This window comes from Eschrichtius robustus, chromosome 6, assembly GCF_028021215.1.
Source record: "Eschrichtius robustus isolate mEscRob2 chromosome 6, mEscRob2.pri, whole genome shotgun sequence".
NCBI classification, from domain to species: Eukaryota; Metazoa; Chordata; class Mammalia; order Artiodactyla; family Eschrichtiidae; genus Eschrichtius; species Eschrichtius robustus.
In genome coordinates this window covers 80,401,082-80,428,843 of record NC_090829.1, presented here as the reverse complement: position 1 = coordinate 80,428,843, position 27,762 = coordinate 80,401,082, and the positions used below count along the sequence as shown (strand labels likewise).

General features: G+C 38.1%; 1 protein-coding gene across 1 annotated transcript; it reads right to left on the bottom strand.

The window, feature by feature from the left end:
• Nucleotides 1–1,504: 1,504 nt before the first annotated feature.
• On the bottom strand, nt 1,505–26,160 carry LRRC58 (leucine rich repeat containing 58). The gene is made up of 5 exons (XM_068546668.1): nt 25,577–26,160; nt 14,158–14,286; nt 12,508–12,785; nt 2,652–9,589; nt 1,505–1,665 (listed from the first exon to the last, which is right to left on the bottom strand). Exons 1-4 carry the CDS (start codon nt 26,074–26,076, stop codon nt 9,381–9,383), a joined length of 1,116 nt encoding a protein of 371 aa, XP_068402769.1. The 5' UTR covers nt 26,077–26,160; the 3' UTR covers nt 1,505–1,665; nt 2,652–9,380.
• Nucleotides 26,161–27,762: the final 1,602 nt, after the last annotated feature.

The following is a 27,762-nucleotide window of genomic DNA, read 5'->3' as shown; positions in this document are numbered from 1 at the left end:
TTCTGCAAAAAGTGAAGGGACCTATTATATAATATACAGAAATAATTCAATGCCTGTTCACAAGAATATAACCCAAGCCTTACTAAAGCCTCATATTCCATGAAGGCATCTAAAATGCCAATCCACGGAACAGCGCTTTTGTTGTTCCCCTATCCGTTTATGAGGTAATTCTCATGGATTTCTGGCCGGATGTCACAGACAAAGGCCAAGAGGTTATCCAGGACTTCATCCTTGCTCTGCCAGAAGTAGGTCTGAAGGATGATCATCTTCTCCTGGGTGTCCTTCTCCACTTCAGTGCTGCAACTGCTGTGGGATCCCAGAGCTGCAGCTTCCTTGGCCTTGAACTCCTTCTCCCTCTGCAGGCGGTACTGTTCAATTTCAGCCAGGGTTAAAAATGTAATTACAGTCATGCCAAAGCTTAAGTCATAGGGATCTAGCAATCATCTGATTCATTTTTATCCATTGGTCATTTACACACGTCTTTCTTTTATGAGATGCTGCCCTCAGCAGAAATAAAAAAACAGATAGTTTGTTTCAAAGCTGCCTATTGACTTATCCACTACAACAAACCCTTGGAAGTAATATAAAGGGTAGAATTTTAATTGCAGATTCAGGGGCAAAGTTCTCATTATTCCACTAACACTGCCCCTGGCTGCTTGTGCACTGGTTTAAGAGGAAAGATTAAAAGACCCAAATAGAGGTGATTAAAAAGGGTGGGGTGAGTGAAGCAAGAACTTACAAATATTTGAGAGCTACAAAAATGGAAAGGAGTTTTGAACACAGATAACTGTAGACTCAAAGTAAGGAAAAAACTCAAAGATCATTGTTGAGTTTACAAACAGGTTAAAATTACAAATAATGACAAAATTCTAAAATTGTAGAAGCTTTCTAGCTGTTACATAAGCTTAATTTCCAAGAAGTTAAACTTATCTCACAAATCTTTATTTAATTCAGCTTAAAAAACCCCCAAAGCAACATTAAATCCTGTCTTTATTCATAGAAAGAAAATACCCATAGTAACAATTTAAGAATATTTTTTCTTTGAGTTTCCATGGCATCATGAGCAAGTTTACTTTTCCATTTAAGTCTTCCATATATTTACAGAGGTCTTAAGATTGCATTACTATTCAGATTTAAGCAATAAAATAATCATGTAATCTTATAGCTAGACCTAAAAGAAACTGGAGTAGAAATTATGCATAGTGCTTATAAAAATGTGTAGTTGAGTTGAACTTTTCTGTTTCTTAGCAAGAGAATCTATGTTTATGGATGAACTATAGCGTTTTCTTCTAGGCAGATGTCTACATTTTCTTATCTTTCGTGGTAATGTCAACTTGTTCATCACCGCTGCTTAGGATGTTAGCCATTTGTTTACCTGTGGTCAAAAGAAGCAGTGTATAGTGACTTGATGAGGTTTTCCTCGCCCATGGAAAGGCTGTCTCCTGCCTTGTGGCTTTATCCTGAAATATCTGACCAAGCCATCCTTTTACGAATGTTTCTACTCACGTTGATCTGTTTTGCTGCTTTTGTGCTCCATGATTCGGCAGGTACTCCAACTTAGTTGAAGCTGGCTTCAATACAGCCAATTCAGTATTCCACTTGAATATACCATCTTATGTCCAGCAAATGTACATCCATCTTACATTTCAGTTCAAGAAAAGGTAACTGACAGGGAGAAGCAAAGAACATTGGATTAGTAATCAGCGCCTGATCTGAAGTAGGCATTCAATTAAAAAAAAATTTTTTTTTTAAATAGATGAATGGATTCTAGCTCCAGCTCTGTCACGATTTACCTTAAGAGAACCTGGGCAGGTCACTTCATCACTTTGGGCCCATTTCTTCATCTGTAAAAATTCTACTTCACTGACCTCAAGTTACCATGAAGGGATTTTCACAAAAGAATCATCATCCTTGCTGGGTAACTGAGTCACAGAGAAGAGCTCAGTGGGCATCAATAATTATTGATGCCCAGACTCCACCTCTAGAGATCAGGTTTCAATTGGTCTGGGGATGGGCCCATACTTTTACATATTTTGAAAGCTCCCATAGTGATTCTCAAGTGCAACCAGGGTTGAGAACAGCTGCCCAGAAGAAATCTTTTTAGATCTTTTTCCTCCCTGTGGGAGAAATACTAATTGGGCAGCGCTACAGGGCTTAAGATTTGACTTGACCTCCTTTGGATCTGTGGTGTGTTAGGGCCAGTCTTGTGAAATGCTATCTGGGAGTAGAGGGAGTCTGATTTTGGTTGGTTATACTCAATTTACATAGAAGTTCAATTTGGATTTGATAAAGCTGATATTTATATCCCTTTCTCAAATCTCTGTCAATTTCTTAATTGATTTCAAACTCAGAGGAGGGGAAAGGGTGTGACAAAACCACACCAACAAATTTCACCTAGTCCTACCTCACAGTGTCATGACGATTAAATAAGGTAGACTCTTGAGTATGCTTTGTAAACATAACGAGCTACCCAGATATTTACTCTTATCTAAGGTTTCCCACTAGATGTAAAGTTCTGAAGAGACGGTGCGGACAGCATCACTTTGATGCGCGTTGGCAGTTTACAATGCAGTACCAATGCTGTTACTGATTTCCTGTCACACAATAGAGTATTAAAGAAAGCAGCATACTGTAGTGGAGACAGCACTGACCTGGGAATCCAGAGGCTTGGATTCAAGTTTCCACCATGTGAAGTCTTTTCTTTTTAACATCTTTATTGGAGTATAATTGCTTTACAATGGTGTGTTAGTTTCTGCTCTATAACAAAGTGAACCAGTTATACGTATACATATATCCTCATATGTCCTCCCTCTTACGTCTTCCTCCCACCCTCCCTATCCCACCCCTCTAGTCCACCACGTGAAGTCTTGAACACATCTCTCTGGGCTTAAATTTTTTCATCTCTCAAACATGAGTCACCTTCAGACCTTTGAGGTAGCCTTAAGCTCCAACATTCTAGGGCATGCTGATGGAACTGCTCACGAAGCTGGCAATGACTGATGTTATGAATGGGACACGTCCAAGTCTTACATAGCCCCTGAAATGTTCTGGCTTCCCATGTAGTATCTACAGAGTTAGACAAGCCATTAAAGAAGAAAATTTTCTTCCGACACTTGTTCTAAGGAGAACATCCACAACCGGGCAGGTTAGGGAGCAGTTTTATCCTCAGGAAAGATCAGTTACACCCAATGTTTCTTCTCTTGTGCCCTCAAGTTTCTGAGCCCATCTTCACCAAGAGGACTTCCTATATACCAACCAGGGAAGTGCTGAGCTTTTTCCATTTCAGCAATTCTGAAACATCGGCTGTTTTGCAGAGTGTGTCTTTCCTACCCACTCTGTTTACCTCAACTCATAAGCAACCATGATATTCTTCCAAATTCTGGAATCTAGAAATATGTCAGGTGTTCTAGGGTCACCAAAATAATGGCACTAAATAAGTACTGCAATATCAATGTGCTCAGTTAATACTATACTATTTTGCATTAAGATTGTTTGATTCTGGACTAAATGCAAGAAGTAACTGACCTTCAGTAGCAACATGACCTCACCAATTTTTTTTTAGAGTATGCATCCGTAAGTCTGTTAAGATTGTGGAAGCAGAAGGAACTCTGGTAGAAAGGATCTGGTCTAGTTCATCTTTTATCCTTTGCATCTAGCACAGAGAGTATAAATACTAATACACGCTTAATGTATTATTCATGTATTGAAAAAAGTCAATGAATAGATGAGCAATGGTATAGCAAGTAATCAGGCAAAAACCAACAGTATAAGGATTTTAGATTTTTTAAGTAAATGCCTGTCAATTAAAACTAAAATACTTTTGCTTTTCCAGAATACAGAATTAGATTCCAACAAAACACTTTTAATAAAATAAGGCACAATGTTTGATAAGGCAAAATTCACACAGAGGGTTAATATTAGATCACATTCTTTTGTGTGTCCTGGGGGAAAAAAGGAGGTATAGAACTGAAGTAGCTTAAATACTCTTTTTAGAGCATTTACCATTACAAGGTAATACATAAATTTGATGCAATAAACTATATCTTGTTCCAAAAATAAAATGTAATTATTGAGTCACATTGCTGAGTTACATTTATTGTTACCATTGTTTTAAATATATATATACCTACAGATATAGATATTAAGTCACAAGAATGCAAATACAGAAAATTAAGAAATCAGGTAATAAAAAATAATCTGACTAAAGTAAAAGTATATATATATTTGATATCCTTTGTTGATACTTTAAAGTCCCAAGCTTTATAAAGAGTTAAAATACTGGTTATTTAAAATATTTCTCCCATTATATTTTTGTTTCTCATGAATACAAAGTGGGCTCAGAAATGCAACAGACACCAATTGCAGGCACACAGTTTGCTCCGTAATTGCTGTAAAGTGATTGTTGAGGTTAATAATCCTTCTCAGTAACACATCGTCAACCATTTAAGTTAGTGAAAGGATTCTCTTAAAACACCAGTTGTAGACAGAAGAATTAACCAATTTAGTAATGCTTTTGTAGTACCAGCAATAGTGATGTCAAGCTTATCCCCAGTTTCTTCCCATAACTGGAATTGAAAATAAAAGTTTTATCCAATTTAGTCAGAGCAAAAGGAAGAATAACTTCTGTTGAATGCAGATAGTCTCTCCAACCATGGCTTTCTAGTATAATTGTATATAAATAACCTTCTTTATACTAACAAATTTTAATATTAACTAGATTGAATACTGTCCCTTACGATAAACTGAGACTGACAAGCAAGTGCTAGGTAAAAGTCTAGTAGCACCCAAATCAATATTACCCTGTGGGTGTTCAATAATGTCATGTTTGTTGTTAGTGAACTGTTATTTTCTACATCAATTCTTAGCAAATATGAACCAAGTAGAGACATAAAAAGAATGGGGATATTTACCTGCAAAAATACTAAACCATACCCCCTTTTTAACCTGGTATTACAAAGAAAGCACAAAACATGCTAGGCCTCATGGCAATAATATCTTTATAATATGCTATTAATATGAATTCGTTAGGAACTTGTCATCCCTTAGTGGTAGCAGATATATTTTCTTTATATGAAAGAGAATATACTTTTTCACTGATTTTATTTCAGGGACTCTAATCCTTTTATGACAGTATGCATGATTGGGATTCCTTCTTCAAAAGCCCTAGACTCAGAGACATTAGGTCTACTTTTAGTAGAAGGAGTCCTTCAGGATCACAGTCATTCTCCTTCAACTCAAAGCAAAGGGTCATGAGGCTGTCACACACAACTTATTAAATGACATAGTTCCCCAAACTTTGGCTCCAGCGAGGAAGATGTAAGGCACATACTTTCAAAGCACAACTAAAGGCACTGCTATCTTTAAAAAGATCATGACTATAATAAAAATACAAAATTGGATGCTATTAAATTCATCAGATTAATGTTATATAGTGCTTAATACAGGAACAGTGAAGGTCAAATACTTCTCTTCTGTACAGTGGGGATCAGAACTATGAATTCCAGGTCACGTTGCCTAAAACCTATACAGCAGCCTTCACTGTTGTTAAATGCTCAACACAACTTCAAAACTGACTATTTTGGACTAAATGGGGAGTGATAGTTATACTGTCATAAAATCTCTACTTTGGATGAGAAGAAAGGGAGTCATTTAGGTAAAAATTAGGTATTTCTAAATAAATGCAGCTTAACTAATTTTATATACTATATATACATATTATAACTGATAGAAAGTTCTGCCCACAGAGGGTCTTTAGAATAACTTTTTTTTATAAACAGCTACTGCTAAAATGCTTTATAAGATCAAACTTAATTTGCAGTAATCATTTGCTTAGTATTTTTTCTCTTTTACATAGTGAAAAGGTAAACATTAACCAAAGGTGTACCACAAATTCCAGGTTAATGAGGTATTACTTTCTCCCTTTGGAAAGAGCAAGGTTGGGTGTAAGAAAATCCTATTATTTGCTGGCCCTTCATCATGGAGGGATGTGGACAATCTCCCACTAGCAGAAACTGAAGAAATTTAGTGATAAACAGGCTTTCAGATGGTAGTTAGTGGGCCACTTAATTTCAAAACAATTCAGTATTACTTTAAAAAACTTTCTTGGCTCAGGGATCTCCTTGGGTGTCTGGTGCCTTCTCTTTCCCTGCCTTTTGTGGTTTTTAAAGATTTCTTTCATTTAACACTCCAGCAATCAGCCTTTCCCTTGTCTTCTTTTGTTTAAATTGGTATTTACAATGTTTGGTAGAACTGGTCTGCAGTATTACCCTGCACTAGTGTGGACTGCTTTTAACTTTACATTAGTACAAAAATTTCTCAAGTTTGAGGTACAGTTTATAATACAAGTCGTTACTTTTAAATTTGTTAACTTGAAGTTCCAAATATCAAGAATTTTAGAGTAAGAGACTCCCCCAGGAAGCATTTAGAAGTAAAATATGAACAGTAACCCTTAGACCTACCTCTACTACACAAATACAGAGAATGCTGAGAACCCTGACTGGCTTGTCCTCAGGTCAACCAATCCCTGGCACCATGGAAGCAAAACGTTATAGTAGCTAATCTTCCTATTTCCTAAAATCCTAGGACCATTTCACCAACTCAGTTTGGTGACACTGAGAGAAGTGGATTCTAGGAATAAAGATTACTAAGAATGTTCAATGTATCCATTTCAATTCCAAATATTAGCACTGAAGAATTCCATTCTAAACACATTTATGCTTTGGTTAAGTAGTTTTATCCACAGAAGTTTTGGTCACTAAAATTGTCCAAGTAGAGCAGTATCAAAAACTTACACACAAACAAGTGACTCAGCAACTAGAGAGACTTTCAATTTAAATACACAGTCAGCTGTATGACTCTGGAACTGTAACTCACTTCTGGTTAATTTCTACAGTCATCAGTTATGAAAACAGGGAAGGTAGAGAAAAGAAACAGGGGAAAGCTTAGAAATTATTAGCAGCTCAGGAAAAGTTTGGAAATTATTAGAAGCTCTTATAAAAGTTTAGGTCAAAGATAAAAAAAAGATAAAACTAACAGCTAAAAATGTAGATTTCAGTAAAAGTCACGAAAGAGAGCTGCATACTGATCAGAGATTTTCAAATGTACATATAGAGAAGCGTAACAAACATTTTGTTGAAAGACATTTTGCTGTATACAATGTATATATCTACATAACACAGCAAAGACTAGAAACTGTTTCTGGTTGGACCTATTTACATCTGTAAAGGATCAATCAGTATGTCTTCTTTCCTGGAAGCTGGCAAGGTTAAGCATCTATTTACATACCTACCTGTTTATTTCACAAAGACTAACTCTTAGAAGATTACCCAAGCTGTTACTTAGATCAAACTGGTAATTATTAGGAAGTAAACCAAGGCATTTAAGCCAGAAAAATTTGGTCCTATCAATTTGAGTATTTTACTATGAATACATTATTTTCTGTGAAAATATTTTATGTATCTTACCTAAATCACTTACAAAACACTTTCGGCTTGCCACCTAGGCACTGCCTAAATCATCTTTTGTCTTTTATAATTTTGTCATATGCAGCCTGCTGTGGCTCAAATGGAGAAGTAAACAAAGACTTTTTATTACTTCTATTTTATGATATAATCACACATGTACTACTTTGCTAGGCAGTAGAAAGATACATTACTTCTACAGACATAGAAAATTTCTGGATCAAAAGGAAAAAAGAATCTTATTACAACAGAGTGAAGGGATTCACTCTATAGCAGCGTTTCACAACTGCAGTCATGAAACTCTCATGATGTTTCATGAATTAACATATAATAAACAAACTATCCTACAGTATATTTTCTTCTAAAATAAAAAATATATGTGACAAAAACCTAACATATGTACATATCATTATTATACAACAACTTGCTTTTAGGAAATGGTGTGCCCCAGTCATGAATGCCAGAAGTCAGAAAGGAAATCATCTGATGTTCCAATGTGTTTCTGACCTTTGTATTACTCTACAGGTAGTATTTACCAACAAACCATTACGTTATTACAGATTAGTTAGCTAACGATTGCTAATGTGTGCTATGTACTTTATTTTACAATGTCAACTTACAGTTGTACTATTACTCAATTTTTACTGCATGCTAGTTAATAAAAATTTGTCATTTCTATTGGCAACTTGTGAAACCATTTTTCTGCTGTACTTTGTAAGGATATATTTAATACATTTAAAATATTTTATCAATATATTATTTTCAAAAAGTACTCCATGGTTAAACTTGTTTTGGAAACTGTTCTATTGTGTAAAAACACAATGACTGCTGTGCCCAATTTTATTTCACTTGTAATGTTTCTCTAGTTTTTCTTTAACATTAGAGGAAGTTACAGTTCAGTACACACAGGCAAAAGAGTCATACTGGACTGCTAAAACCTTTAAAATCATTTTCCCACTCCTTTAATGCACGACATAAAGAAGTTTCCTATCTTACATCTCTTTTCTGTTAAAAGAAATCTGACAGATTTTTCCATTAAAAACTATTATTCTGTCTTATGATGAACAGACTGATCAAGATCGTGGCCTCCCATTAATTATAAAAGTGATTTGTTTGAACAAAAAATGAAGTTAAGGTGGCTATGAGCTCAGATGTCAGATATACAGTTGTTTACCTAGTTCTGTTAAAGCATATTTTAAAGTGTTCTGCATAGTATGTCAGGTTATAGGCTGCTCTGGTATCGTTTCTTGAATAAATTTCTAAATCCTTGTTATGATTAAGGCACTATTACAGTCATTGCTGGATTATATACAAGGGTAACAACAATCATATAGAACAAAGGAGCAGAAGTGAAGAGTTTTTAAACCCCACATGAAAGTTATATCCCTTACTTTACCAGTCAGTAGCTGAGAAAGGTTTAGGTCCTATGTAACCATCTGTGAGCTTGTCTGAGTAACTCTGTAATCTAGACATATGGGTAATAAAAGAATGGAGGGCTAATCCTGTTACGGTATAGTGTTCAACCTAAACTCAAGGACAACTCTGGTAAAAATTACATCTTTGATCATTTCTATCTTCATATCAACTGTCACAAGTTACACCACTCATGGTTTATTATAGCACTGCTCCTTCAGGATGTTCCATTCTGCTGTGTGATTCATGCAAAACTTGAGTGAAAACTGCAAACAATCAGCTAAATCTGAAACTGCCATTCACAGTGAATTATATTAAAAGAATCCAAACATGGAACTGGACTCATTCCTGCTGAATGGCTAAAAACACAAAATCTTTTACACCATCTCCAACTCCATCATGGACATTTAAGATGAAGGTACGGTTTCTAGTGAACTTCCAAGTCTATTCTCTTTTCTAACCACCTCTGCTCAGTCTCTTAGTGTTTCACACCACCCTGCTCCCTTTTCAGCCAAGAAGAACTTTCTGCATTCTGTGTGCAGCCACACTGGCTTCATCTTCTGAGTCAGATTCGCTCTGGGATGTGGAGCTGTGAGAGGCAGAGCTGCAAGGGGAAGAGCATTCCGGTGAACACAGGTAGTGCATCAGGGGGAGACGGTATTTCCCACAGAAGTCCACAAATTTAATTTGTCTGACGCAGCAATCAAAGTAGACTCCTGGAGAGAAGAAGGAATAAGGACAAAGTAATCATTACAAAGCAAAGACCCACATTTTCTTTTTCAACCCTATCTCCAGCATTCTGAAGAAATGTCTTATAGTCTTCTCTTTTGAGAATCTTAAGCAGAGGTAGTGGCTGCTCCCGTAATTGTTTATAGAAATACTGGAAGGTCTTAGGGATGGCAATTTGACTACAAAGAGAAGGCCAGGAGATCTATCTTAAAGGGAGCTGGCGTTAAAAGGACACTATTTACTTAGCTTGTTTTCTCTGGGTGACTTGGTGGACAGTGGTTGATGGAGATTACAGGATACCTAAAGTGCCCTTTCTCCATCCCCCAAGCCCCTCCTTGGTACTACCCTACAGTCAAGAACTTAAAAAAAAATACAAAACTCCTTTGATAATGATCTTAAAGAATTAGTTGTTATACCCAAAATTTGCAGAAAGGAGACGACTTTTAGTACCCCTGTCCTTATGTATTGGGAAGGAAAAATTAAAAGTAACAAAATGCCATCCTATTTCCACAGGGTCTAAATCTACAGCTTCAAAGCTGTTTCACTACTGATCTCACTTGACTTTCATGCAATTATATATTGCTAAGTAAACTGAAACAACTAGTATTCAGTTCTTTTGAGTCCTAATTTAGTGCTCCTGAACTGTGGCCCTTCAGCTAAGTAAAAATACAGCTAGAGATGACAGGAAAGCAGAGGTTGCTGTTTTGCGGGCTTCTAGCTGCTCCTCCTACTAAATATTGCACATCTCTAACCCATGAAGGCTGTCACAATGGTTGCAGTATAACCGGAACCCCTAGAACCCTGCATCCCATCACCTCTCTGGAGAAGAATCTCAACCTTTATACTCTACCTAGGATTCCCCTGGCACCAACTACTCTGTGTATATCACATAAGGGACCAAAATAAAAAAATGTGGTCCAAGCAAAGGAGAAACAATTTTTCTCCTATTTATTTATTTTTTCTGTTACTTCTCCATTAACTTTCTAATTTTTTGATCCTGTAGTAAGTTAGTATAATTCATAGTTTAAAAAGGGAAATTCATGGTATGTTACTTTGAACAATTCAGAAAAGTAGACAGATTCAGTAAACTGATCAATCAATATTAACAATAAATCCCCCCAAATGTGTTCGCTTTCTGAAGCAAATGGAAGTAATAAAATAATTATAGTTACCAAGAGCTAAAGTAGTACAATACTATCTTGTCATCTGTAAGATCTCAGACTATACAAAGGCAATATCTCACAAAATAGAAAATTACTTTTGTTTAACTCAGAGTTCAATAACTAGGGAATCTGAGGGGGAAAATGTCAATGGTTCACTTCAGATATTATCTCAAAATTTTAAGCTAATAATTTAAAAAGTATTTTTGTTCCTAAGACAAATTACACAGCAGTATATTAAAGAACTCATTAAGAAACCTTTTAAGAGAGAAAAGAGACTTCTTGTAGAGATCTATTTCTAGAAGAGGATAGGTTCCAAGAGATTAGATACAGACTATGAAGCCTGAAGGTCTGGTGTGAGTGTTGTCTCTTGCCACTGTTCAAGCCAACTTCAGAAGGAGAGTCACAGAGAAAATCTAAGTACTTCTAACTTGGCACGGCAGTCTCTACTTCTAAAAGTAAATGGTCAGAAATGGCCCAGAGTAGTGTCATTTTTCTTTTTTAAACTAGTAGTATCTTTTTTACCTTTTAATATTCTTTGAGAAACTTAAATCACCTTCTCTCTGTTTAACGTTATAACAGTTTTCAAGGCCTGACGGGACATCTGGGGAAAACCTCAGCTGGCTCTGATCATATTTATGCAGCATTTCCCTGGCACCTACAATTATCCTACAATAATAAAAACCTTTCTCTACCCCCATTAAATTGGATTTTTAAAAAAGTAGTCTTTTATGAGGGAGCCAAAATAAAATGACCTGCTATCATTCACCAACTCCCCTCCACACACTCTGGCACTTCAGGCCCTTCATAATCTGGCCTCAATGTATCTTTTACTCTTCTTTCATTACTCCCTTAACTGTACATTTGAGCCAAATTATTACTCATCCAACATTCTGCCCCATATTGTTTTGTTTCCAATTTTACTCTCTCCATCTGAAAAGTTTTCTATCCTCAATCAAACCATATCAAAATTCAACTCATACTTCAAGAATTGTCTCATCTTTTCCAGATCTAATAAATGTGCTCTCTTCCTCCTTTGATTTCCAACAGTATTTTGGATTCCTACTTTACACTGTCTTACATTATATTATTTGTTTAGTTCTCTCTAAATGCTCTAAACTCAAGAAATTTTGAAGCATGGATTTAAAAGAATATAAAATTCCAGGGTACATTCTGAAACTGGCACACATTCAGCCTATTCTCATACACCTTGAATTGTACTCTATAAAGGTACCTGATACTCAGAATGGTGAGTCTAAGAAAATGTCCTTCAAATAAATATGAAAGGTGGCCAAACATTTTAGAGACTCTTCTAAAGCAATTAGAACTGTTTATGCTTTCTTTCTGTTTCCTCTCATGTTACCAATTTACCTTACCCTATGACAGTTCCAAGAAAGATGAGACTTTCTGGGTATTTTCCCTGTGTATGAATCCTGAAGTACCATGAAAAGAAGAAATAAGGAAAGAAAGAAGAAAAGGAGGGAGGGAAGGAAGGAGGAAGGAAGGAAGGAAGGAAGGAAGGAAGGAAGGAAGGAAGGAAGGAAGGAAGGAAGGAAGGAAGGAAGGAAGGGACCCAGAGAGGGTGAAATGTCTTACTTTCTGGTAAAAGGGTGAAAGAATAAGGCAAACAGAAACAGAGACAAACTGCCTTTCTCTGAAAGAAACCAGCTAATTAAAACAACATTTAGATAATTAATTTAAAAGTAACTAAATGAATGGGAAACAAGGACACTGAATTAACTTACCTCCACACTTTGGGTTTGGGCAATTGCTGGCTAAACTCAAGTATCTAAGAAGATTCCCAGGAAGATCATAGGGAGTATAGGAAATATTTCGAATTTTAATGGTCCGTGCAGCTAACTCCAGGAGAGTTGGAGGATCATAGGTTAAATCTCTAACAAAACGAACAACCAATGGATTTCCTCGCAAACTCAGTTCTTCCAAATGAATAAGGTTGAGGATCTCTCGAGGCAGGTATGTCAGCAAGTTATTGTGAAGACTGAGGGAACGAAGTGAATGCAACCTAGAATGAATGCAATACAAGAATCAACCGCCATAAGCAAGAAAACTACTCAGAAAGTTAAGGGAAGGACTCAATTTCCCCGTAAGAATGAGCAATTAAGATTAAGGTCAATGGAAGTAAAATTAAAAGGTGCTGAAACTAAATTAGAGCCCATACTTGTATATATCATGAAGGACTTTGCCCATGGAATCTTAGAGAGCTTAGAGAGTATTCTGATGTGTTAGCTGATATAAATGCTAGATTTAAAGGGGTTTTTTTTGGCATGTTTTATCATTCAGATACCTAAAAAAGGAAAGATTTCAAATGCAACAGGAATCAAGATCCTTCACATTATCTCATTAGGATAGGAATGCTTCATATCAAATATAAATCAATAAAATCCCATAAAACCTTGGGGAATCTATGCCAAAGTAATACTCTATTTTTGATTACAGAAAAGAGGCTCAACAACTATGGAAAACAGTATGGAGGTTCCTCAAAAAACTAAAAATAGAGTTGCTATATGATCCAACAATCACACTCCTGAACATATATTCAGACAAAACTATAATTCAAAAAGATACATGCACACCTATGTTCATAGCAGCACTATTTGCAATAGCCAAGACATGGAAACAACCTAAATGTCCATCGACAGATGACTGGATAAAGAAGATGTGGTATCAATACACAATGGAATACTACTCAGCCATATAAAAGAATGAAATAATGTCATTTGCAGAAACATGGATGGACCTGGAGATTATCATACTAAGTGAAGTAAGACAAACAGAAAGACAAACACCATATGATAACACTTACATGTGGAATCTAAAATACGACCCAAATGAACCTACCTACAAAACAGAAACAGACTCACAGACACAGAGAACAGACTTCTGGTTGCCAAGGACAAGGATGGGGTGAGGGAGGGAAGGATTGGGAGTTTGGGATTAGCAAATGCAAACTATTATATATAGGATGGATAAACAACAAAGTCATACTGTATAGCACAGGGAGCTATATTCAATATTCTGTGATAAACCATAACAGAATAGAATAGGAAAAAAAATATATATGTATAACTGAATCACTTTACAGCAGAAATACAACACTGTAAATCAACTATATGTCAATAAAATTTTTTAAAAATAATAAATTTAAAAAAAGAAAAGAGGCTCAACGATTATGAGGAATATATCAAGAGCATTTAAAAGTAAAATAAAAAATAAGCCACCCAATTCATAACACACCTCAGAACTTTCATTCTCATGTATCATTTACTTTGAGAACACTTAATTCTTTTCCACATACAAATCATGTGGGTGAATGCAGGATGATAATTCCTAAGCATGTATCTCTGTGTGTACATAAACTGTCTGAAAATACTCACTGTGAAAGCTGAGGAGGCACACTTTGGATTTTGTTGTCACATAATACCAAGTAATTTAGAGAAGGCAAATTTCCTAATTCTGGTGGGATTTCTTTGATGAAGTTTCCTCCAAGATATAAACACTCTAAACTGCAAAAATAAATGAAAAAAACAAAAAAAACACAAAATTTGAACAAGTACCCCATTATCTTTATTACAATGAACACGTATCATTTATTCATTCAGCAAATGTTTTACTCAGGCTTTCTATGTGCTATACAGTCTCTGGAGGAATAATGCAATCTTCAGGGAGCTTATATTATAGGTAAGCAGACAGGTAAGCAGACAAGACACACCAATGTTAGACAATATTATAATTAAACGCAAAACAAGGCCCCAAATAAGCATAACATGATTAAAATACCAAAATAAGCAGAACAATCCATAAATGATATAGGAGTTTAAAAAGTAGAGAAATAAAAAAAAATACATTAGTTCTGATTGGAAAGGCTCCCAAAAGTGTTGTGACTTCAGCTGGACTATGAATTTAGCCCATTTAGGGTAGGAGGAAAGAGGACCTTCAGGTCAGAAGAAGGGTTTTTATGGGATAATGAGTATACCTTTTAACACATAAGAAGAGAATTCATGTTGAGGAACCCAGAGATAACAGCTGGATAAAGGCCAAATTACAGGAGCCCTGTATTCGTGCTGGTGGGTTTGGACTCAATGCGTTACTAGGCAATGGGAAGGGGAAAACCACTAGCTTTTTTTTTGAAGAGTGGAAAAACACAGCTGAAGTCTGTTTCTTCTTTGCTCTTATTATGGCAAATGCAGTCTTCAGAGGCTAACTAAATAAATTATGTAAAACTGACCACTATTATGAAATTAAAGTTCCAGATAATTATCCTGTTTCCTAATAATAAGTTAACAACATTTTAGACATAGCATATATTGCACCAAAATGTACTGTTACTCCTTGTGGTGATGACTGTAGAAAGGCTCTCTCCAAAAGATTTTTTCAGGTGATGGGGGGGATGGCAGAATCAGTTCTTACTACATAAATATCAATGGAATGTATACATATAGATCTTTCCCATAACTATGTTACTTTTGTCTTCCTGTTAAATCTGCTCAGTAAACATTATCATTCTTTTAAGACACCTTTAAATGTAGGGAAAAACAGCCTACTAAACTGTTACCCAAACTTCCAGGATAAGAATTAACTGGGAGGGCTTCCCTGGTGGTGCAGTGGTTGAGAATCTGCCTGCCAATGCAGGGGACACGGGTTCGAGCCCTGGTCTGGGAAGATCCCACATGCCGCGGAGCAACTGGGCCCGTGAGCCACAGCTACTGAGCCTGCGCGTCTGGAGCCCGTGCTCCGCAACAAGAGAGGCCGCGATAGTGAGAGGCCCGCGCATCGCGATGAAGAGCGGCTCCCGCTTGCCGCAACTAGAGAAAGCCCTCGCACAGAAACGAAGACCCAACACAGCCAAAAATAAATAATAAATAAATAATAATAAATAAAAATTAAAAGAAAAAAAGAATTAACTGGGATACTTCTAAAGCTACAAAATCTAGGCCCTGCTCAGATCCAGTAAATCAGAGTTCCAGGGGAAGGGTCTGAGAAGTGGCAGATTTTAGGGTACAAGCTGTAATGTTAAAAGAAAAAGCCAAATTACCCTGCAGAGTTATAGCTAACTACAATCCACAATTCACATTTAAGAGCACTCTTTACCCTACAGCCCTGCCAACACTTAATATCATCACCTGCTTTAACGTTTTTATTCTACTTTTTACTTTTTAGCTGGTGTGAAAAATGATACCATTCTGTACTAGTAATCTCTAATTATTAGTGACGTTTAGCATCTTTTTATGTTTTGACCATTCGTACATCTTTAGAGAACTGCGTTTCTAACCTTTACCCATTTTTCTCATGGGTTATATGGCTTTCTCTTAGTTTGCTGAGAGCTTTGTTGTTGTTAAACATATGTTCTGCATAACCTTACTCCTCTGTGGTCTAAAGTGTGGTCTATTTTTGTTCACATTTTATATGTGTAAAAAGAATGTGTAGTTATTAGGATTCAGCTTAGCTGTGCAATTCAAATTTTTTATAGTCTCTCATTATTCCACTTTCTTACTCTGGTGGTTAGTTTCCTACCAGAACCATGGTTTTCCCTTTATAGTTCTGTCAATTTTTGCTCTCTTTCTCCTCAAAATATGGAAGCTATATTGAAGATACATTCAGGTTCATGATGGTTAAAACTTCTTGTTGCATAGTTCCTTAATTCACATGAAGCATTTCTCATTCTTCCTTCTAATCCATTTTGCCGTAAAATCTATTGCCTCTGATTATCAATACTGCCTACCTGTTTTTGTTAGTATTTATTTAATCCTAGCTCCACCATTTACCAGTATGAGAACTTGGGCCCGTTACTAAATCTCATTATGCCCCAGTTTCCTCTTCTTTAAAATTGAATAACATTACTATATATCATATAGTCAATAAATATGAACTAAGCACCGACCACGTGCCAGGCACTATTCCAGGGAATATAATGTAAATAAGACCAAGTTCTTGACCTTAAGAAGCCTACATTTTAGTGAGAGAGACAGTAAATCAATGAATGTATATATATTATGCCAAATAGCTTTATGTGCTACAAAGAAAAACGGAGGTAATCAGATGTTGATGGAAGTGATACTGTAGAGAGGGTGGTCAGAAAAGGTTTCTCTTAGGAGATGACACTTGAACAGAGATCTGAAGAAATGACTGAGTACAAATCCCTGCAGTGGAAAAAAGCTTGGTGTGCTGTGAAAGAGCAACACAGCCAGCGTGGGTACATCAGGGTGACAGGGGTGGGGAGAATGGTGGTCAGAGAAGTTAGAAAGGTAGCCTGGGAAAGCCAGATCACAGAGGGCCCTTCAGGCCTTAGCAAGGATTCTGAATTTATCCTAGGTAGAAGGGGTTTGAACAAAGGCCAGTTGTATAACTTGACTTACACTTTAGAAGGATCACTTTGGTTACTGTTTGGAAAACAGCAGGAGAAGTGGCAGGGACAGGCGAGTGCAATGGGAGGAGTGGAAGCAGGAAGACCAGACTGGAGCCTAAGGCAGTTGAGTCCAGATATGAAATGATAGAGATTTGCTTCGTACATCTTTTTCTACCCCTTAACTTTAAACATATTGGGGTATTTCTATTTTAAGTGTAACTCTTGTAAACAGTGCACAACTTGATTGTTGATATATCTGCACTTGTGTTTTCTTTACCATGCTGTATCTCAATATCTTTTTCTCTTCTGTCTGCCTTCTGTTGTGTTCATCAAGTTTCCTTTTGTCCCACTCCCTCTATTATTTTGAACTGCACATGCTACATCTATTTTGCTAGTAGTTACCCCTTCAATTTCCTTTGCTCTCCCTCTCACTCCCATATACACAACCATGCTCACTTCTCTGTCATCTTCATATCATCATCTAGGATTAGCTCTACCTTGATCTGAAAATAAATTGAAATTTATTTATTCCCAATCAATAATTACTCAGAGTCATCAATATGTTTTACCAATTTCTCCGTTCACCACTGTTTTTGGCACTTGCTATTTCTTTTAAAGTTCATTTTTCTTGGAGTACATCCTGTAGAAGTTCTTTCAGTAAGGACTCACAGTTGTTAATCTTTGAGTCCTTTGTCTCTGACGTTCTTATTTTTTCCCTTCACACCTGAATAATAGCTTGGCTGGGCATAAAATTCTAGGTTGACAGTTACTTTTCCTTACCAGGAGGAAGATACTGTTCTACTATCTTATTACAGCCCATATTCCTTTGTAGGTAATCTGCTTTTTTTCTTATTAGGAGTTTTTAGGGTCTTTTTTCTTTATCCTTCTTGTTCTACAGTTTTATTATGATGTGTCAAGATACCAGTTCAGAGTGTTCTCTTTCTTTAATCATGGGAAATTCTCAGCTACTATTACTTCTGGCATTGCCTTTCCTACATTCTCTCTATTCTCTTTCTGAAATTCCTAGCAAACAGCACTTTGAACTTCAGGGTCTATTTTCCATTTCTCTATACATTTCTTTCATACGTTCCATTTCTTGATTTTTTTGTGCTGCATTCCAGAATGCCCCAGTAAGATCTTTTAGCTTACTGATTCACTATGCATCAGCTGACTCCAGTCTACCATTCAGCCCACTGAGTTCCTAATTGTGTATTTTTATTTCTAGAAATTCCAATTGGGGTTTTCATAGTTGTCAGTTTTAAAACTTCTTATTCTTGTTTCACTGATGAAGTGCCCTCCTTTATCTCTCTGAAGTTAGGAAACAAACTTATTTTAAAGTCCTTTATAGATGACCTTTATACATATTTTCTCAGATACAATTACTTCCATTTGTTGACTTTCTTATCTGTATTTCATAATCTCAGCCTTCCTTGATGTGTGGTGATTCAAAAAGCCAATATGAATCTGAAGTTTTGTCATTTTAAAAATATATTGATACTCTCCTTTCTATTTCTTATCGTGCAAATCTTTTCAAGACTGCATTTCTCTCTTTAGACTTACAATGCTCAGTAAAAGTAGGCAGAACACTTAACCCTGATAGACTATTTTTTTCTCCTTAAAGGATTACCTTGTAGCAAATATCAATGGTCTGGATACAAAACTGAATTCCCCTACGTATAAGTGTTTAAACACTGGTGAAAAAGGTTCCTAGGCAGGATTTTTTGATCTTACAGATTATGGTATAAGTTACTGCTCAGTTACTGAGAAATTTCTATTTTTCAATGATGAGAGCTACTAGAATAGAACAGAATAGAGTAGAGTAGAAAAGAATATTTGGAGTCCAAAACAGAAACTTCTCTGGAAAAAAAACAATTCTAATGAGACCGTTGAGAAAAATTTTTAGCAAACTTGGAAGTCCTTTTATAAAGGATTCAATAGTTACATAACAACTTGCAATTTAGCCTAGTGAGGGAGAAAAGAAAAGAAAGTGATGAAAGGGAAGAGTGAGTCTGAGAGCAAATATAAATATTGCCCTTTCTATATGGTTAAGTCAGGAACCAAGAGAAACTAGTGTCTGGTGGTCAGTCACTACTCAATGTCTTCTCTCAGTGATTTGGAGTTGGTGGGGAGGTAAACAGACAGAAAGGACGCCAAACCTTAGCTGTTACTATGACTTCGGCAGAGAAAGATCTGATGTTCTAAAATATAACCAAGTTCATGACTTCAAAACCATATAAATCTCTTCTGCAGCTGATGGGTATCACTAATTAGAGTATACAACCAGCATATTAAATTTACATTTTCAGGCTTATGTACTACTTTGAAACTCAAATAATTTCCAAAGTTCTTGGACTTAAAGCCTTTCAATGATTTGTGGGAATTAAATTTCTAAAACACACTCTACTGTTTCCAAACATGCTTTTCTATAAAGAGAAATGAAATTATTGTTGAATTTAAAGCAAAACTGTAGCGTTTAAAAGTTCTTGTATTTGTCAAAATTGCACCTCTGTTAATCAGACTTGAAACAATTCTATTCTTTTGATGTTTGACAAATACAAAAAACATGAAAATTATTCACAAAATTTAGAGAAGAATTCTTCCTTTCTTTCTTGTTTAAGGTTAACAGACCAACCTTAAATTTGTTTTCTGAAAAGTATCTCACCTCTCCAATCCTTAGGGATACTGAAGTGGGTACCTTTCCTATAGGAAGGGCCAGTGACCCACTGGAAAAATACATTAGGGTCCACTTAGTGCCAATCAACTTAACCACAGGTGTAAGCAAAAAATGTTTTGCTTCTCCACCCAAACATTAAATATAACAAAAATATACATGAGTCCCATGTTATGGCTGGTTAAAGGGAGATGGAATTAAAGTGAGACAGGTTTGTACCTAAAGAGGCAGAAAATAGAAAATAAGAGAAACACAGAAAGATAAGAACCATACATTTGTGGATAAAGTAGTTTTCTTGAGGCAGCATCCCCATACTAAATCATTTTCAAATATACTCACTACAGGATTTTAAAGTCTATTATACATTCAAAAGTAGCACAAATGAAGGAATCATCTCTTGGTTCTTGCCCCAGCCTAAGGCATTGAAAGAAGTCAGAAGGAAGAATTGAGAGCCAGAGAAAAACTCAATATGTGACTCTAACCGGGGAAAAGAGTTTTTATTTAAACTTTACTGCTGCATTCTATTTATCATCTGGTTGAGTCGCCTCTTTTGTAAGATATCAACCTATTGCACACTAGCTTCAAAACAGTCCAGGACATTAATATTTAGCTTTTATTTCCATCACAATTCTCATATCTTTAATTTCTAAAACCACATCAGGCAGACAGTGAAAGAGGGGTCATGAACAGAAAAAGGAAGGAAATCTTTTCTTACTTGAGAAGAAAAGATTGTGGGGAATGGTACCAAAGAAACTCACCTGTGCTCAAACCTACTCTCCCCATGTCTAGCATCCTGGATGCCAAAATATCCTCGAGCTTTTGTTTTCTTTAACAAAGTCTATTACCCGTTGGGTGATAAGTTATTAAGCTCTTCCTCAGTTAATGTCTGAGCTAGTTGAGAGGAATAAAAGTTAAGAGTTCAGAAAAAGAAACAGGTCAAAATATGAATTACACCTACTTTTCCAACACTGTAAGAACAAAACCAAGTTTGTCCATCTACTAGCTAAACAGTTATTATACCCACTTGCTGAAGAAGAACCTCATATTTTGATGGAAAGAACCTACATCCACAACCTCATGATTCACACTGAGCCTAATTTACTCAAGGGGAATGAAGTTAATCATAAAAATAAGATTTTCACCATCTACTTGTTATACTTTAAAATCATCTTTCAAAAACCACTTTTCAAAAATTTTACCACCAGGGAAAAGGATCAACAGAATACAGAAAATATACATGAAAATACCCTGATAAATCTGGAGGATCAAATACACCAATTAAGCTAGGAGTATTTATTTGTTATTCCCTCCTGGAAGGATGGAGGGTGAGGAGAAAGGGGACCTCTATATGGATTATATACTCCGCATTATTATTATTATTTTTTTAAAGCCTTATTCTTTTAAATTTTATTTATTTATTTATGGCTGTGTTGGGTCTTCGTTTCTGTGCGAGGGCTTTCTCCAGTTGTGGCAAGTGGGGGCCACTCTTCATCGCAGTGCACGGGCCTCTCACTATCGCGGCCTCTCTTGCCGTGGAGCACAGGCTCCAGACGCGCAGGCTCAGTAATTGTGGTTCACGGGCCCAGCTGCTCTGCGGCATGTGGGATCTTCCCAGACCAGGGCTCGAACCCGTGTCCCCTGCATTGGCAGGCAGACTCCCAACCACTGCGCCACCAGGGAAGCCCTCCGCATTATTTTTTAAACTGCTGTTAAAGAGGGTAGAAGATTCCAAATGCTCAGAAACACCTCACTTGGTTTTAAAAGCAACATGGCATAATAAACAATATTCATCAATGTTACCAATGAGGTCTAGGGACTCCACATATATTCTAAGAGAAGATGGTGTTCTTGGGCAGGTACCTTAGGGTCTGAGTAACTGAACCTCCACCTCTACATTTTTGAAGCTTTAATGTATTATTTTAGTAGTAAGCAGTAAGTAGTAAGCAGCCTTTGAGGGTTGAAGCACATGAATCTCCCTGTCACTATCTGGCCTCAAGCAAGTCACTGATACTAAATCTGTTTCTTCGTCTGTAAAAAGAAGAGGGTGACTCAGGCCAATTGCCTAGGCTGTCTCTACTTCTAAGAGTATATTTCTACATGACCCTTTCAGCCTACATTCAACTAGAGTTTATATTTGGAGCATATATCCTAAACCTTTACTGATTCTTATCAGTAAAGAGAAACAGAGCAGACAACTGAAGAATGAAAACAATGACATAAAAGAGCCTACATACAATTGGAGACAAAGGTACAATGACCCAAAACCACAGTAAACAGCCCAGAAAATCAGGTCAATCAGGAAAATGGCTTTAGCCAATCCTCCTGATCACATATTCAACAGAACAGAAGTCAGAAGAATTAGGTTCTAGCCCTTACTCTGTCACTGTGGAAAATTCATGGGTTTGAAGTCAGAGATCCAGTTTGATCCAAAGGTCAAATCCAGTTCTACCACTCACTGGCTTTGTGATCTTAAGACTACTTCTCAGGGCCTCAGTTTCTTCTTCTCATGTCACAGAGTCATTGTGAAAATTAAAAAGCATATTTAGAGGATCTACCACAGGGCCTACTGCATTGTAAGGATTCAATAAATGGGATTTTTGCCTACCTTTCTCCCCATGTGATGGTAATATTTGCTCTAAGTTTTCCTTAGTATATTAAAAAAATTCAAATGAGAATGTTGGCATTAACATCAAAATTAGAAGGAACTAAGGCTTGACAATTTTACATCTAAATCTCTCTCCAACCCTTCTATCAATATTTCTTTCTATCTCTCCTAGCATCACCCTGGTATAAACTACCATCATCTCTCATTCTACTAGAATAGCCTCCTTCCATCCAGCCTTCAAAATGTCTTCTCATCTCTCCACCTGCTCCCCCCTACATTCTTGCACAGCAACAAGACAGATGTGCTTTTTAAAAACTCTTCCATGCGTACTTAGAATAAAATTCAAGCTTTACCATGGCCTTCAAGATATGACATAGCCTGAGATCTGGTCCAAGTTTATATTTGCTACTTTCCCTCTTGGTCACTTCCTCACTATGCTCTAGTACAATGTCCTCCTTTCAAAATTTTGGCCTTCAGTCCTTCTTGTCTCTGGGTTTTCATGTGCGCTGTTCCTTCAATCTGGACTGATCCCATCCCACCCTCTCCTGGTTAATTCTTACTCTTCCTTTAAAAGCTCAATTCAAATGTTACTTGCTCAAAGACCAAACTAAGTTACTTCGTTTCAAGGCACTCTGTACTTCTTCACAGAACTTATAACAACTGTAATTAAATAATGAAGTTAACAGGTGTTTAATGTCTCCTCTGTTAGAATGCTCCATGAGGGCAGGATCCCGTTCACCACTGTATCCCCAGCACCTAGGACAGTGCCTAACACTGGGTAGGTACTCAATAAAAATCTGTTGGTGAGTAAACAAAAGGACATCTTGTCCAAATGCCTCATTTAGCTGATTAGGAAGCGGTAGTCAGGATATGTTAAAGTGACTTGCGTAAGGCTGGGACACCAAGAGTTCTTTTTTTTTTTTTTTTTAACAATAATAAACATTTATTTAGTGCTTATTACATGTCCAGCATAGGTTTAGACTCATTACTTTTTTTTTTTTTAACATCTTTATTGGAGTATAATTGCTTTACAATGGTGTGTTAGTTTCTGCTTTATAACAAAGTGAATCAGTTATACATATACATATGTTCCCATATCTCTTCCCTCTTGCGTCTCCCTCCCTCCCACCCTCCCTATCCCACTCCTCTAGGTGGTCACAAAGCACCGAGCTGATCTCCCTGTGCTATGCGGCTGCTTCCCACTTGCTATCTATTTTACGTTTGGTAGTGTACATATGTCCATGCCACTCTCTCACTTTGTCACAGCTTACCCTTCCCCCTCCCCATATCCTCAAGTCCATTCTCTAGTAGGTCTGTGTCTTTATTCCCGTCTTGCCCCTAGGTTCTTCAGGACTTTTTTTTTTAAAGATTCCATATATATATGTTAGCATACGGTATTTTTCTCTTTCTGACTTACTTCACTCTGTATGACAAACTCTAGGTCCATCCACCTCATTGCAAATAACTCAATTTTGTTTCTTTTTATGGCTGAGTAATATTCCATTGTATATATGTGCCACATCTTCTTTATCCATTCATATGTTCATGGACACTTAGGTTGCTTCCATGTCCTGGCTATTGTAAACAGAGCTGCAATGAACATTTTGGTACATGACTCTTTTTGAATTATGGTCTTCTCAGGGTATGTGCTCAGTAGTGGGATTGCTGGGTCGTATGGTAGTTCTATTTTTAGTTTTTTAAGGAACTTCCATACTGTTCTCCATAGTGGCTGTATCAATTTACATTCCCACCAACAGTGCAAGAGGGTTCCCTTTTCTCCACACCCTCTCCAGCATTTATTGTTTCTAGATTTTTTGATGATGGCCATTCTGACTGGTGTGAGATATCTCATTGTAGTTTTGATTTGCATTTCTCTAATGATTAATGATGTTGAGCATTCTTTCATGTGTTTGTTGGCAATCTGTATACCTTCTTTGGAAAAATGTCTATTTAGGTCTTCTGCCCATTTTTGGATTGGGTTGTTTGTTTTTTTGATATTGAATAGCATGAGCTGCTTGTAAATTTTGGAGATTAATCCTTCATCAGTTGTTTCATTTGCAAATATTTTCTCCCATTCTGAGGGTTGTCTTTTCGTTTTGTTTATGGTTTCCTTTGCTCTTATTCTCAGGTCAATATTCTTTTCACTACACTTAACTCTGAGGTCCCTTTCAGCTCTAATATTCTGTTATCTCAGAAAATTCAGTAAAGGATGTGAAAATATTTTACAGATGGAAGATTCTGTTTTTTCACTTTGGACAATACACTTGCTCTTACTTTATTTCTCACTCCCCTACAGGGCACCTTTAGGGGACTTTGGTTACCCTGCTTCTCTGCTTCCTTCTTCCATTTAATTCAACATATATTTACCGAACAATCTAGTAGATGAGGCAGATCTGTAGGCCAGGAATTATAATCAATAAGTGCAATGGCAGGGTGAATGAGGTACAGAAGAAGTACAGTTTAGGCAATAATTAACTGTTGTCCAAAAAGCAGTAAAGAAAGGAAACAAAGAAATGACCCTTAAAACAGGTTTTGAAGGATGAACACGAGTTTGCCAGAAGTAAGCAACATTCCAGACAAAGGGAACAGCAATACAGAGGCATTGTATCAATTCAACACATATTTAGTCAGTGCCTACAAGGTGCTGGTAAAGTGCACAGCTCAGTGAATTCCACAAATAGTTTTGCTGGTATCGCTACAGAGAAGATGGAGCAGGAAATGTAGTGGAAAGCAAGGATCAGATCGGAGTACCTTGTCTGTCACGCTACAAGACATAAATTTGATCTACAGGCATGGAAAACCACCCAAGACTTCGGAGCAAGGAAGGAACCGTCGGAGCAAGGTTGCAAGGAGCAACCTCATATTTACATTTGTTTGAGTATGTACTCAGTTCGGATCACTCCATCAGACCCCAAAAGACGACAGAAAAACTGCCTCGAAGATCTGCACAGGGCAAACACAACAAACCAAATGCTGTCACGACCACGATCTTATTAGATCTTCACTACAACTCGTTGAGTTGGCAGGGCAATACTCACAGCCAAAGAGTTGAAGAAGAGCCTAGACTAAGACAAGTACGTGACGACCGAACGGCGCCCCAAGACCAGAGGCGGGGCCCCGGGGCTCCCGGACACCGCCCCGGGCCTCCCTACTCTCAGGCAGGCACCCGCTCACCTCCTCAAGTTCTCGATCTCGGCTGGGATGTTCTGAAGCTGGTTGCCGCCGAGGCTGAGGGTCTGCAGCGCGCGCAGACCCAGCAGCGAGGCTGGAACCTCTTGGAAGCAGTTCCCGCTAAGGTTGAGCACCTGGAGGCTGCGGCAGAGCGGCGACTGGGCCAGGCCCTTGGGCAACGCGCCGGGCCCGCCGAGCCGGTTGTTCTTGGCCAGCAGCGTGCGCAGGCCGCGCAGCGCCAGCAGCTCCGGCCCCAACGCGGTCAACGCGTTGCCGCTCACGTCCAACAGCTGGAGGTGCGGAAAGCCGCTGCCCAGCGCCCGCGGCAGCGACACCAGACGGTTGTGCGGCAGCAGCAGCCGCAGCAGCGCCTCCCGCGCGCCGCGCCGCTCCTCGCCCCGCGCCTCCAGCTCCGACTCCAGGGTCTCGGGGGACACGCTGAGGCGGGACAAGTTCAGTTCGGCCTCCCCGGCCGTGGCCACCACCGCTCCGGCCTCCTCCATCCCGGCCGCCGCAGAGCGCCGCGCGCTACCCACAGGCCGGGAGCTCCGCGGCACCCCGGAACCTGAACCAAGCGCTGTGTCGGAAGTGGCGTGGGTGGGCGGGCGGGCGGGCGCGCGCGCGCTAAGCCCGCGCGCCCCCGCCGAGTCACGCGACGCGAGACGGCGGGGTGCGCGCGCCGCTCGGGGGCCGGGCTGCGCCGCTCGGGGGCCGGGCTGCGCCGCTCGGGGGCCGGGCTCCGCCTCACGCGGCCCGCTGCTAGGACCGGGCGTGCCGGTGGGGGCGGAGACCCGGCGGCCCTTAGTTACTCTCTGAACGCGGCCGGGTTTGGGCAGCCGCGGTTTATGGTCCCTGGAGTCTGGTGACCTGTCCCAGGAGTCCAGGACCGCCTCGGTAAACAGCCCGAGGACAGTTTTGTTATTTGGCTTTGAGGGTTCGCGTGTCACGGTGCCCCGCCCTCTTGGTTTCCAGTTTAGGAGTGGGGCCCTTGGTCTGCGGGATTAAGCAAGAACACAGGAATTTAGTGGTGATTCAGCTCCATGGCAGCAAGACCCAGGAATTTCAAGTCCCGGGATTAACCAAGCCGACTTTGAAGTGCGAAGGCAGCTGGACTAGAAATCAGAACTCTTGGATCTTACCTCGGGTTCAGCTGTTAAATAGCCTTGTTTCCTCGGACGTGGGATTTGATTTCAGTTTCTCCATCCATAAAATATGGATAATCCTTGCCCTGCTTGCCCTACAGCATTTTTTTTAAAAGAAGCGTTTTAAAAGGAGTGTGTCAAATAAGGACGTTTCGCCATTTTAGCTGTAGAAGCACTTCTGTGGTTTTTTGGTTTAAGTTTTAGTGGCTAGAAATGAATTTGGGAGCCATGGAGAAGTTTTCGTTAATTTGAGATAGCTCAGATTAATTGATCAGTTTAAAAACGCAGAAAGCATTGAGATTTTAGTTCAGGTTAAAACTACAATTTAACTGGGAAAATCCACACTCTGGCTTTAACTCAGTACTTCTAATTAACATTTTCTTCCTTGCCCTAAATTCAGTCTTTTCTGAAATTACTTTTTATAATTTTGAAAAGTCATTACTAGAAATGAAAATATTCAGCGTATTTTTTACAAAGTCATGCACAAAAACGTTAAAAGATTGTGTATAACCGATGCCATTAAATTGCTTTCTTCCTAAAAAGGAGGATAAATAACTTTTTTCTTGCCAGTTATTAGTGTGAGAAACTTTATGCTTCTTACCCCCCCGCCAAACTTCACCTTAATTTCTGATTGAGTTATAGCTGTGGGAGGTTACACATTGTGAGTTTAAACCAGGGATGGAATGTTTTTAAAACCGCTGGAGTGTCCTGAATTTGAAGACTGTTTTGAAAGGGCCCTTTTAAAAATGAGACCTTCCTTATTTTGGATCAAGATTACATTCTGGCAGGAACCTAATATGTGAAAATTGCAAATGTGTAAAGTAATACAGTTTTATGCTTTTAAAAATGTGTATGTGTCTGTGATAAAAATAAACTGACGGGAATGTAATGTAAAATGAGAAAACATAATTCAAATATGATTCAGAAATAGAGTTAAGGTCACAAATCGGTGAAATTAAGGGGGAAGAGATAGAAATAGTCTCAATATTAGAGAATGAAGCTACCTGGTAGAAAGTTTTGAAGATATGTTGAGAGTAATGGGAGGAT